General features: G+C 42.4%; 1 protein-coding gene across 1 annotated transcript; it reads right to left on the reverse strand.

The window, feature by feature from the left end:
• Positions 1–388: 388 nt before the first annotated feature.
• On the reverse strand, positions 389–1,749 carry LOC134206219 (uncharacterized). Its single transcript, XM_062681907.1, has 2 exons — positions 1,632–1,749; positions 389–1,581 (listed from the first exon to the last, which is right to left on the reverse strand). The coding sequence occupies exons 1-2, from the start codon at positions 1,747–1,749 to the stop codon at positions 389–391; spliced, it is 1,311 nt and encodes a 436-aa protein (XP_062537891.1).
• Between the last annotated feature and the right edge of the window lie 11,421 nt (positions 1,750–13,170).

The raw sequence follows: 13,170 nt of genomic DNA on the forward strand, positions 1-13,170 counted from the left end.
GAACCCGGAAGAGGCCGCAGGCTTCGTGGAAGGCCGCGTACACGATGGCTTTTTGCAGTTGAACAGGACCTGAGGGCGCTCAATGTTCAGGGCGACTGGAAACGATTGGCCCAGGATCGAGTCCAGTGGAGAAGGATACTCCATTCGGCGTAGGTTCATCGAAGAGCTGTAGCCCATCAAGTATCAAGTAATCACTGTTATAATAAGATTTAGTTTGTAGAGAATCACACCAACTTCGTAGTACCTGGGTGATTTGCAATTCTTCCCACTTATTGTTTTGGTCCCATTCGTCGGAGTCCATCATCATCGATAGCGAGTTTCATCTCTCCTTCATACGATCATCCGCAACTGGTTATTTGGTCACAGTTTAGACTAATAGCTTGACCAGTCACAGTTGACCAGTACCAGGGGGGTCTTGTCGCGACATCCCCCCCTCCGTGAACCTTGTTCGGTCCTCAGGAGCCCCTGACAGAAGTTCACAGCCCTCTCGCACGTCGAGTACCGCCAACTTCACTGCAGGCCGCCGTAGAACCCCGGATGATGTGCGGACGTATGCTTGCCGGACTCTCCCATCACGCCCCGGCACTACTGCTTCTACTCGTCCTCTGATCCACTGGTCCCTCGCCGTTCCGCTCACGACCAGTACCAAATCCCCTACCGCGATATCTTTCACTTCTTCGAACCATTTCCCTCGTCGGGTGATCACTGGAATATACTCTTTCAGCCACCTTGCCCAGAACTCTTCTGTGATAGACTGCGCTAGTCTCCATCCACTACGCAGCACCGCCGGATTTGCGATTGGTCCAAACGGTTGAACCTTATCTCCGTTGGATGACCCCAGGAGAAAATGGTTGGGGGTGAGAGCCTCCTGGTCTGCGAACTCAAGCGGAATGTAGGTGAGTGGCCGAGCGTTGATTAGTGCCTCCACCTCGAGCAGTACCGTCTCCAGGACCTCATCGTCTGGTGTGCGTGGTGCTTCTGCAACCGAACTCATGGCCACCTTGACCGACTTGACCAGCCGCTCCCAAGCGCCACCCATGTGGGGGGCAGCAGGTGGAATGAAACGCCACTGTGTACTAGCACTCGTAAATGTGGTGGCCAGTACTTGATTGCGTGCTTCCACTTTCTCCTTCTCCAGTTGATTGCTCGCGCCTTGAAAACACGTTCCGTTATCCGTATAGAACTCCGCAGGCGAGCCGCGACGTGACATAAAGCGTCGAACTGCCATTATGCAGGACTCCGTTGAAAGGCTGTGCACGACCTCCAAGTGTACCGCCCGGATGGTGAGACAAGTAAACAAGGCTACCCATCTTTTCACCTGACTCCTACCAACTTTAACCAATAATGGTCCGAAATAGTCAAGGCCAACATATGTAAACGGTCGAACATACGGTTTCAGTCGGACTTCTGGTAGAGGAGCCATGACAGGGGGGCTAGGGAAGGCTTTTCTCACTTTGCATATTGTACAGGTTTTAATGACCTTTTGGATCAATGCTCGGAGCTTCGCTATTTCGAATCGCTGACGCATTTCATTGGCGATGGTTTCACGGTAAGCGTGGCGGAATCGGCGATGGTACCAGTCTGTAAGGAGAAACGTAATTAGATGTTGCCTAGGGAGAATGGCTGGGTACTTAGCTTCGGTCGGTGCAAAGGCTGCAGCACCGATTCTCCCACGCATTCGAAGTACTCCATTTGCATCAAGAAATGGCCAGTTTTTGTAGATGGAGCTTGATTTGGCAACGCGTTCATGTCGGGCGTTGGGTGGAGATCCTTTTGTGGCTGAAAGGGAGGCGATTTCTTCAGGAAATGCGTCCGACTGCGCAATCTTCCACAACGCTTCTTCAGCCCGCTTTAGTTCGACTTGTTGGAGAGCACTTTGTTGCAGCATGTCGCCTCTAGACTTCCGTCGTATGTTGTCGATGAACCGAAGTACAAAGGCCATTGTTCGGTGTAGTCTGGTCCATCTGCTGAACCTAGAAACGTCGATCAACGGAAGAGTGGTACAGTGGACGTGGTTTGATCGAAGTTCCTCAGTTGTGATAGGTGTCTTGGTTTGCTGAGGCCAGAATTCTTCTGATTCATAAAGAAATCGTGGTCCAGTGAACCACGAATTATTTGAGGAGAAATCAGGACCGGCTTTCCACTTTGTGGCCAAGTCAGCGGAATTTATTCCAGAAGGAACCCATCTCCATTCCTGGGCATCGGTTACTGAAAGTATCTCCCCAATTCGTACAGCAACAAATTTGTTGAATCGTCGATGCTCTGACCGTATCCAGGCCAGTACAGTACTAGAATCGCTCCAGAGAACCCTGCGACTTATGGGATAAGTATGAAAGCCTTGAACGGTCTCCAGAATTCGGACTCCTAGAACGGCGGCCTTCAGTTCCAAGCGCGGAATGGATAACACCTTTAGTGGAGCCACTTGGAGTTCCGTTTTCCGTTTCTAGTCGGTAATACGCAACACAAGCATATGCCGAGTCGCTTGCATCGACGAAGACGTGTAATTCGAGCCGTTTGAAACTTGCAGGGAATGGATCCTGGAAATAGCATCGGGGAATACGTAATGTATCCAACTGGGGGAAATAAGATACCCACTGGCGCCAACGTTGAAAAAGTTCTTCGCCGATTTTCTCATCCCAGGCAATACCGGATGCCCAAACATCTTGCATCAATACCTTACCGTGCACCAGAAAGAATGACACAAAGCCCAAAGGGTCAAACAAGCTCATGACCACCTTGAGAACTTCTCGTTTCGAGGGAACGTGTTGTTCGTTCAGAATCGGTTGCAGATCGTTTCGCAATGCTAGCGTGTAGGTGAAAACATCGTCCTCTGGCAGCCATCTCATTCCTAGCACAGATTCGATGATTTCTGCTCGCACGAGAGCGAAGTCCTTTGACGGTTCTGGTTCGATCTCCCCAGTTCGTCTCAGCACTTCGGCTCTGTTGGATAAGAAGTTTCGTATCTCGAAGTCGCCTCTAGAGTGAACGTACTTGACGTCGTTTACCATCTGTACCGCCTCGTTGACTGTTCTAAAGCTATCAAGATAGTCGTCGACATAATGGTGTTCTCTGATGGCGACTGTAGCTCGAGGATAGTATTCGGAAAACTGTTCGGCGTTCACGTTATTGACGTATTGCGCCGAAGATGGGGAGCACGTCGACCCGAACATCGTGACGTCAATTGCGTAGGTCTGCACCGCTTCGTCAGGGCTGGAGCGGAACAGGAACAATTGTGCATGTCTGTCCGCCGGCTGTAGCTTAATTTGGAGAAACATCTCCCTTATATCCCCAGAAATAGCTACTGGAAATAGTCGACAGCCGCTGAGAACCCTCGGCAGAGGTGTTAGGAGATCGGGCCCTTTCAACAAATAAGAGTTGAATGAAACGCCTTCGACTTTAGCTGCGGCGTTGATCGACGGTAGCCCACTCTGCATCGCTAATCTTGTGTATGTAACCCTTCTGTTCGAAACCGCTCAACTGCTCTTGTACACGCTGCATCATTGTCGGATCCTCTACGGGCGCCCAGAGCTGCTGATTAAGTCTCTTCACGAAAGAATAAGGAGAACTCCGGGTCCTAGACAAGATAGGCCTGAAACCATTCTTGAGTATGGACTGGCAGTCCAAAATTTCGTCGACCACCTGCAAGCAGCCCATCAACAGGAACATCTTTCAAACCCGATGCTAATGCAAGAGCTGGTGGAGAAGTTGCCCGGTTCCATGCGAATGGACTGGGCGGTATTTAAAGGAACGCAACCGCAAGCTACTGTTGTAACATTCGGAGAGTTTATGTCGAAGCTCGTAAGCGCGGCTAGTGAAGTAAGTTTCGAGCTACCTGGGCTTCTAAAAAGCCAGAACGACGGGAAGCAACAGCGTTTAGCAAAAACGCAGGAGAGAGCGCGAATCCAGACACATTCCACTGAGGAGAATCCTCGTGTCCATCCAACGAGTGCAAACACACGAAAATTTCCGAAACCTTGTGCTGTTTGCGATCGTGAAGGGCATAGAGTAGCTGAATGTTCGAAGTTTAAGCAGCTGGGTGTAGATGAGCGTTGGAAAACCATACAATGCAAAGGTTTGTGCAGGACGTGTCTAAACAACCATGGAAAGTGGCCGTGTAAGTCGTGGCGCGGATGCGGGGTTGAAGGATGTCAGTTAAAACATCACACCCTGTTGCATTCGTCATCTGTTTCAGCCACTCCGACTCATTCGGTGAACATTTCCTCGAGCCCGCTTCCATGCGGCCAAAATCAAACACTGTTCAGGATCATCCCGGTTGTTCTTTATGGAATCAAGAAGAGTGTTACCATATATATTGGTTCTTGATCTGAGTCCAGATAACTCTACTCTACGGGTTTTCACTACTGTTATTACTCCGGGATGCTCCGGAATGCAACCAGATGGATTAATTATTCATTATTCTTAGACCACTTTCCCTTGAAAATTTTCGTCGATGTAAAACGCCCTAGTGGAACTAACCTACAATGTACTACGCGTCTCCACACACTGCCCATACCAGAAAGCTGATTCGCCGACGCGTGGTGCGGTGTTCCCTAAGAGCTGCCGGATAGAAGGCGTGTTATGCCTCATGAGTTTCCCGGCGACAAAATATCACCACTTTTTTTAAATGTGAATATTATTGATTTTTTTTTTCTAATTTTAATATGGCATCAGCTAGCTATACTGTTTAAGGTGATTATACAATAAAGCCAGAAATCATCCATTTAGTTTTCAAGAGCACGAAATGAAAGAACCATAACGTTCATGGGGCTGAAATAATGGTAGATCGTTTGCTTAGTTATGCTGAACAATCATAATTTGAGTTTCGGCACTGTACGAAAACTATTACGCTAGATTTGGGCTTTTGGAAATATATGTAGATAAACGTGTGGTGAAATTGAAATTCATCACAGGCTTTATTCTATAATCACCATGCATGATGTAGAAACACTCATGAAAATCGTTATAGCTAAAACAATTTTTAGAGTATTCTGGGATGTACACTGTGGTTGCTTTGACTCAAGTAGATTTTATCAATTTCTCGGATCACCTCAATTTCTAAAACTTCCAAAATACCACCAGTTTTTTTTTGATTTTTTGTGGATGTTTTCGTAGGATCAACACAATAATGCTTTGTTAATTGCAATGGCCTGAAACAAGCAAATACAAACCGCATGAAAAGTGACCCTAGTGTATTGCGCAGTATAAGGCCCATAAAAGCATGTTCGATTGAAATCCTTTGTACTAATTTATGAAAAGTAGTACATATATTATCGACAAAATGATCAGAAATCTAGCTATCTAGCTTGAAGGAAGAGCAAGCCACACTCCATCGTCGTCTTTCAACAAGCATCTCACGTGCATCTCTGGACTTTATGATGGAACGTGCTGTGATGTGATGCTCGTAATTGAGTGGTAGAGCGTGTTGTTTGTAAAACCGTGCGTGCGATAACCAAAGTCGGCCTCAACACCAGCCAGTGATGGTATCAGCGACATAGACATGAAAAATGAGTTTTGGTATTTTTATTTGGTGATAATTTGTGATTTTGATTACTTTTGTAAAAGAACGGATTATTTCGAAGTTGAGGATTTGTGCGTGGCGATTTTTAGGAAAGTGAAGAAGTTGTAGGTTTGTTCGCTCAAATTACCTGACTCGAGCGTATGAAAAATGGAAACGTTGTGGTTGTACCTTAAAGGCCGCGCGTCTTGATTAGAGGCATCGACATTTTCGATAATCGAAACATCGATACTTACTTGATACTTGATGGGCTACAGCTCTTCGATGAACCTACGCCGAATGGAGTATCCTTCTCCACTGGACTAGATCCTGGGCCAATCGCTTCCAGTCGCTCTGAACATTGAGCGCCCTCAGGTCCTCTTCAACTGCAAAAAGCCATCGTGTACGCGGCCTTCCACGAAGCCTGCGCCCTTTTCTGGGTTCTCTACTAACATCGATACATTCAAATGAGTAAAATAAAAACTTTTCCAGAAAAATTTGCAAACATTCCGAAATAAATTCGTACTTTCCAATAAAGATATCAGGATATCATAAATAAATAGAAAATATAAATATAATAAATTAAAAGCCGATCGGTCAGCTGCATCAGTTGCAATTTAATAAACCTTTAAAATTAGTTTCTACATGATACCATGAATAAGATCACATATTTGCCAACACTTTACCCCGATGCACTTCTTTTCCAATAAATGTTATACCAGGTCCGGTGTTAAATCGATTTGTGTCAACAATAAACACCAACACTTCGAGTTTTTCTCTCTCTCCCCACCCTTGGGGGATATGCTTACACTTGAGCACTGCCGGCTGTTGGATGGGAAAGGAAAATAAAAATCTTCGGAACCATCAGAATCAACACACAAGGTCGCTCGAAGATGCTTCCAAGGGGAAGATAAAAATGTTTCTGTAAGCTTTTAATTCGAGCTAACAGACAGCCTGACAGCTGAAACTTGTATTTTTAGTTCGGAAATTGTGATGCTGCTGGGTTTTTGACGAAAATAGAAATATCAGCAGCAATTCCATTCGTGATACTTGTTGGAGAATAAACAAGAAATTGTCGGTAAGCTTTGTAAGTATGTTGGAATGTTGGATAAATTGGACAAATTATTTCTACGCCTTTTTTACAAAGCTGTATTCTTTACTTGTCTGGAAGTCCACCAACGTTACAAAGTGGTTTCCAGCAATCCATCCTCCTAGATAAACGGCGGGGCTGGTAGAAACTGTTTTGCACAATGAAATGCATCCAGCGTAGGGTTTGAACCCTTCCAGTTCCATTACCAATCTGTCAGGAGAAAAAGCGGAAAAGGGAAAATCAACACCTCCCGCATCACGAAACAACGCAACGGTACTGGGCGGGATAGGATCTCGAAAGCAAAAGACACACATTGCTCAAAGCAGCTAGCAGCAGCATAGATAGACAGACACAATGCACGCTGGGCTGGGTTCTGTTTGCCGCTGGATCGATGGAATTTATGGGTGAACTGAAATGCATTAAAAGTGCTTTCAGTAAAATTTATTGTGCTGAGGCGCACGTTAATAAATTCGTTCTGTGAAATGAGATAGATTTTTAATTTCATGAATCTATGAAAATACATTAGAAATATTCTTCATCATTTCATGAAGTATTTTCGGATGTCGTTTCTCATGCGTTGTGATGTGATATATAAGAGAAAGATTTCAGACTTAAAAATGTGTCTGCGACATAAGCTCAACAATAAGCTCTCAGTTATCCCCGCTTTATAGGAAAACACCAATGAAATAGGGTCACGGGAGGTAATTCTGGTTAAGGATGCAACCTTGGCTTATCACGCCAATTAATCAATAATTCTGCGATAAATACACCCGTTTGCAGACAGACATTTAACACTGCTTCTTTGAATGACATTTCGTTGAACGAGGTTTGGTCGAATGACATTTAGTCGAAGGAATATTTGGTCAAATGAAGTTTGGTCGAATGGACATTTGGTCGAAAGCGGATTTTCGAATGAAAAATCTGGATACATTTAATCGAATGACGTTCCGTCGAATGGATATTTGAAAAATAATGAACTTTAGTCAATAATAATTAAAAAACAAAAGTTTTAGTGCGGTATTTCAAGTTGCTCCAATATTGTCCAACAAACGATGCTATCATAAAAATAATGAATAATAGGAAAACGGTGCATATTCCCGACAGAATATTGACTTTGACGAACCCCTCTAATCAACTACGTTGGATCTATGCCACCTGGTCAAAAGAAGATTAGTCTAATGATGTTTCGTCAAAAGACACTTGGTCGGAAAGACATTTAGTTGAATAGACATTAGGTCATGTGGGCAATTGATCGAAAATAAATTTTCGGCCAAGAATTAATGATCAGAAGTGAATTTATACTAAACTAAATGGGTCGGGGTTCTGCCAAAACACCCCAAGCGTCAACAAATAGTTTGCTATTTCTTTAGGTTTTCTATAGTCCACTAGAGTTTTCAGAAGTTTCCGTTTGCCCAGGTGAAAAATCCCCATTAGGGGTAATTCAAATATAACGTCCACTACTTTTTGGGATTTCCAGACCCTCCTTCCCCCACCGTCACGCTTTTTTCTATACCTTGTTCATGTACTGTCACAAAATATTAGACCCCTCCCCCCTTGAAACCTGTGAAATAATTTTGAATGACCCCTTACCTTCCGTATTAGAGAAAAGAAAAAAAATTTAAAAATATTTACTTGCCATAAGATAACAAGTTCCGTATTAGTTTCTGCCACTTGAACTTCTTGAACTTCCTCACGTCCACTGAACTCCTCTAATGTATCTTGTGGATTATTTATTCGAATTAAACCAGATGCGGCACGAAGTTTTAATTCTACAAACATGGGTCTGTAATGTTCAAACTAATATTTCCACCGAGAAACGTCTTGCAAATCGAAATAATGACCTATAACCCGTACATGATGCTAAATGAGCTGAATAAAATTTTCAATCCACTACAATGCTTTTGTAAGCATTTTAAACTTCAGGACCTGTTGTACTAGTATCCGACAATAAAGTATCTGACAAACCTCCACCATTCTATTGCGAATTGGTTCGAAGCGAATATTCCAATCACGGTTATCTCCTCGATAATTTTCTGTCCGCTTGTACGACTTCCACAGGACCGCATCTCAGCCGGTTGCAGAAGGAATAAATTGATTTAATACATTTGAAACGTGAACTACTTTTCTCCGGCAAGACAGTCTCGGTTTATTGATGATGACATGATTTATTCAGTGTCGTCGGAAGTAGAATCTTGAGAATATGATTGTCATTCAAGGAGAAAATCCATTAGATGGCTCCCGCATGGCTTTCTAGGTACATAATTTCAGAAGCAGGGAAAGCTTGTTGATCAACATTTTTACACGGGCAGTTGATCTGAGGGGGTAGAACTATTTCGTCTCGAATGTGATGAAATGAAATTGCTCTTGGTTACGTTGTTAGATTGTTAGACTGAAAATAGTGGATACAACAGGTGTTTAGTCTGTAAAATTTTAGAATTTGGAATTTCATCACAGTCACATTTGCTGTCCAAAGAAGTGTTCACTGGACCTACATGGATAACGTATTCTAGAAATCGTTTCGGGTTAGATCAGTACTTCATTGGTAGGGGAACGACAAGTAAAATTCTACTGACTTGAAACCAGTTCTCCGAAGCAAAAGCCTTGGACAAGTCCAGTGAACCATTTCATTGCAGCCATTTGCATAACTTCACTTAAATTAAAAAATATATTCTATTTCTGAATGTTTTTTGTAATATTGATACCGAACTTGTAATATTGAGACTAACTAGAACATTGCCGCCTCGCTGCTTAGTGTTCATTCAGCACTTCCACAGTTATTAACTGCGAGGTTTCTAAGCCAAGTTACCATGTTTGCATTCGTATATCATGAGGCTAACACAATGATACTTTTATGCCCAGGTCGGGTCGTTTCCAAACCACAATTATATGTACAATACAATTATATGCTGTATTTATAGCCGCGCATCTTACCGCTAGGTCAAGGAAGGCCCCATTGTCGATTATTTCACTAAAATATCTACAACAACCATGAAGAATGAATTTCCGAAGGAATCCCTGGAGGAACTTCCGGAGGTATCCCTGATGGAACTTCTGGAGGAATTCTTGAAGGAACTTAAGGAGTAATTCCTGCAGAAGTTTCCAAAGGAATTCCTGGAGGATCAACCGGAGAAATTCATGGAGGAATTTTTGGAGAAAATATTAGAGAAATTTTCGGTGAAACTCCGGGTGGAACCTCCTGGAGAAATTTTTGGAGGAATCTACGAAAAAATTTTCGGAGGACCTACCAGAGGAATTCTTAGACGAACTACTGGAGGATTTGCTGGAGGAACTTCCGGAAGATTTTTTGGATTAAATTCCGGAAGAATTTTTGTGGAAGAATTACCGTGGACAAACTTCCGGAGGAATTCCTGTGGAAGAGCTTCTGGAGGAATTTCTGAGGAAAAACTTCCAGAGGAATTCCCGTGGAGGAACTTCCGGAGGAATTCCTGTGGACGAACTTGCGGAGGAATTCCTGTGGACGAACTTCCGGAGTAATTCCTGTGGAGGAACTTCCAGAGGAATTCCTGCGGAGGAATTTCCAGAGGAATTCTTGTGGAGGAACTTCCGAAGGAATTCCTGTGGAAGAGCTTCTGGAGGATTTTCTGTGGAAAAACTTCCAGGGGAATTCCTGTGGGGGAACTTCCGGAGGAATCCCTGTGGAGGAACTTTTGAGGAGGAATTTCTGTGGAAAAACTTCCAGAGGAATTCGTGGACGAACTTCTGGAAGAATTCCTGCGGAAGAACTTCTGGAGAAATTCCTGTGGAGGAGCTTCCGGAGGAATTCCTGTGGAGGACTTACAGAGGAATTCCCGTGGAGGAACTAACGAAGGAATTCTTGTGGCGGAACTTTCGGAGGAGTCCCTGTGGAGGAATCTTCAGAGGAACTTCCAAAGGAATTCCTGTGGAGGAACTTCCAAAGGTATTCCTGTGGAGGAGCTTTTGGAGTAGTTCCTGTGGAGGAGCTTCCGGAGGGATTCCTGTGAAGGAACTTTCGGAGGAGTTTTTGTGGAGGAACTTCCGGAGGAATTACTGTGGACATACTGCCGGAGGAATTCCTGTGGAGGAGCTTCCGGAGGAATTCCTGTGGAGGAACTTCCAGAGGAATTCCCGTGGAGGAACTTTTGGAGGAATTCTTGTGGCGGATCTTCCGGAGGAATCCTTGTGGAAGAATCTCCAGAGGAACTTCCAGGGGAATTCCTGTGGAGGAACTTCCGGAGGGATTCCTGTGGAGGAGCTTTCGTAGTAATTCCTGTGGAGGAACTTTGGAAGAAATTTGTGTGAGGAACTTCCGGAGGAATTCCTGTGGAGGAACTTCCGAAGGAATTCCTGTGGATGAACTTCCGAAGGAATTCCTGTGAAGCAACTTCCGGAGTAGTTCCTGTGGAGGAGCTTCCACAGGAATTCCTGTAGAGGAATTTCCAGAGGAATTCATGTGGAGGAACTTCCGCAGGAATTCCTGTGGAAGAACTTCTGGAGGAATTTCTGTGGAAAATCTTCCAGGAGGTAGAGGAGTGTGGAGGAACTTCCAGAGGAATTCCTTTGGACGAACTTCCGGAGTAATTCCTGTGGACGAACTTCTGGAGGGATTCCTGTGGAGTAGCTTCCGGAGAAATTCCTGTGGAGGAACTTACAGAGAAATTCCCGTGGAGGAACTTTCGGAGGAATTCTTTTGGCGGAACTTCCGAAGGAATCCCTGTGAAGGAATCTCCAGAGGAACTTCCAAAGGAATCCTGTGGAGGAAATGGAGAAATTCCTGTGGAGGAGCTTCCGGAGGGATTCCTGTGAAGGAACTTTCGGAGGAATTTTTGTGGAAGAACTTCCGGAGGAATTACTGTGGACGAACTTCTGGAGGGATTCCTGTGGAGTAGCTTCCGGAGAAATTCCTGTGGAGGAACTTACAGAGGAATTCCCGTGGAGGAACTTTCGGAGGAATTCTTGTAGCGGAACTTCCGGAGGAATCCCTGTGGAAGAATCTCCAGAGGAACTTCCAGAGGAATTCCTGTGGAGAAACTTCCGGAGTAATTCCTGTGGAGGAGCTTCCGGCGTAATTACTGTGAAGGAGCTTCCGGAGGGATTCCTGTGGAGGAACTTTCGGAGTAATTCCTGTGGAGGAACTTCCGGATAAATTCCTGTGGAGAAACTTCCGGAGGAATTCCTGTGAAGGAACTTCCGAAAGAATTCCTGTGGATGAACTTTTGAAGGAATTACTGTGGAGCAACTTCTGGAGGAGTTGCTGTGAAGAACTCCCGAAGGAATTCCTGGAGGAACTTCCAGATGATCTTCCGAAGCAATTCATAGAGGAACTTCCGGGGGAATTGCTGGAGGAACTTCTTGAGGTATTGCTGGAAAAACTTCTTTATGAATTCGTGGAGGAACTTCCGAAGGAACTTTTGAAAGAACTTCCGGAAGAAGTCCTGGAGGAACTCCTGTAGGAACTTTCAGAAGCTTCTAAAGAAATTTCCCGGTTTTTCTATGAATAAAATTAGCCCACGCCGACCCACGCTGCTGCACCGCCGCCACCAGTCACCAACGACGTGACGCCGCCACGCCGCCGTCGCTGACTAAAAATGATCTATCACGCCGCCGCCGATAAAATTTCAATCGGCGCATAGATCCATAAACATAACAAACAATAAACAATAAACAATAAACAATAAACAATAAACAATAAACAATAAACAATAAACAATAAACAATAAACAATAAACAATAAACAATAAACAATAAACAATAAACAATAAACAATAAACAATAAACAATAAACAATAAACAATAAACAATAAACAATAAACAATAAACAATAAACAATAAACAATAAACAAAAAACAAAAAACAATAAACAATAAACAATAAACAATAAACAATAAACAATAAACAATAAACAATAAACAATAAACAATAAATAATAAATAATAAATAATAAACAATAAACAATAAACAATAAACAATAAAACAATAAACAATAAACAATAAACAATAAATAAACAATAAACAATAAACAATAAACAATAAACAATAAACAATAAACAATAAACAATAAACAATAAACAATAAATAATAAACAATAAATAATAAACAATAAACAATAAAACAATAAACAATAAACAATAAACAATAAACAATAAAACAATAAACAATAAACAATAAACAATAAAAAATAAACAATAAACAAAAAAAAAAAAACAAAAAACAAAAAACAAAAAAACAAAAAACAATAAACAATAAACAATAAACAATAAACAATAAACAATAAACAATAAACAATAAACAATGAACAATAAACAATAAAAAAATAAACAATAAAAAATAAAACAATAAACAATAAACAATAAACAATAAACAATAAACAATAAACAATAAAACAATAAACAATAAACAATAAACAATAAACAATAAACAATAAACAATAAACAATAAACAATAAACAATAAACAATAAACAATAAAACAATAAACAATAAACAATAAACAATAAACAATAAACAATAAACAATAAACAATAAACAATAAACAATAAACAATAAACAATAAACAATAAACAATAAACAATAAACAATAAACAATAAACAATAAACAATAAACAATAA

The sequence above is a fragment of the Armigeres subalbatus genome, chromosome 1 (genome assembly GCF_024139115.2).
Source record: "Armigeres subalbatus isolate Guangzhou_Male chromosome 1, GZ_Asu_2, whole genome shotgun sequence".
NCBI classification, from domain to species: domain Eukaryota; kingdom Metazoa; phylum Arthropoda; class Insecta; order Diptera; family Culicidae; genus Armigeres; species Armigeres subalbatus.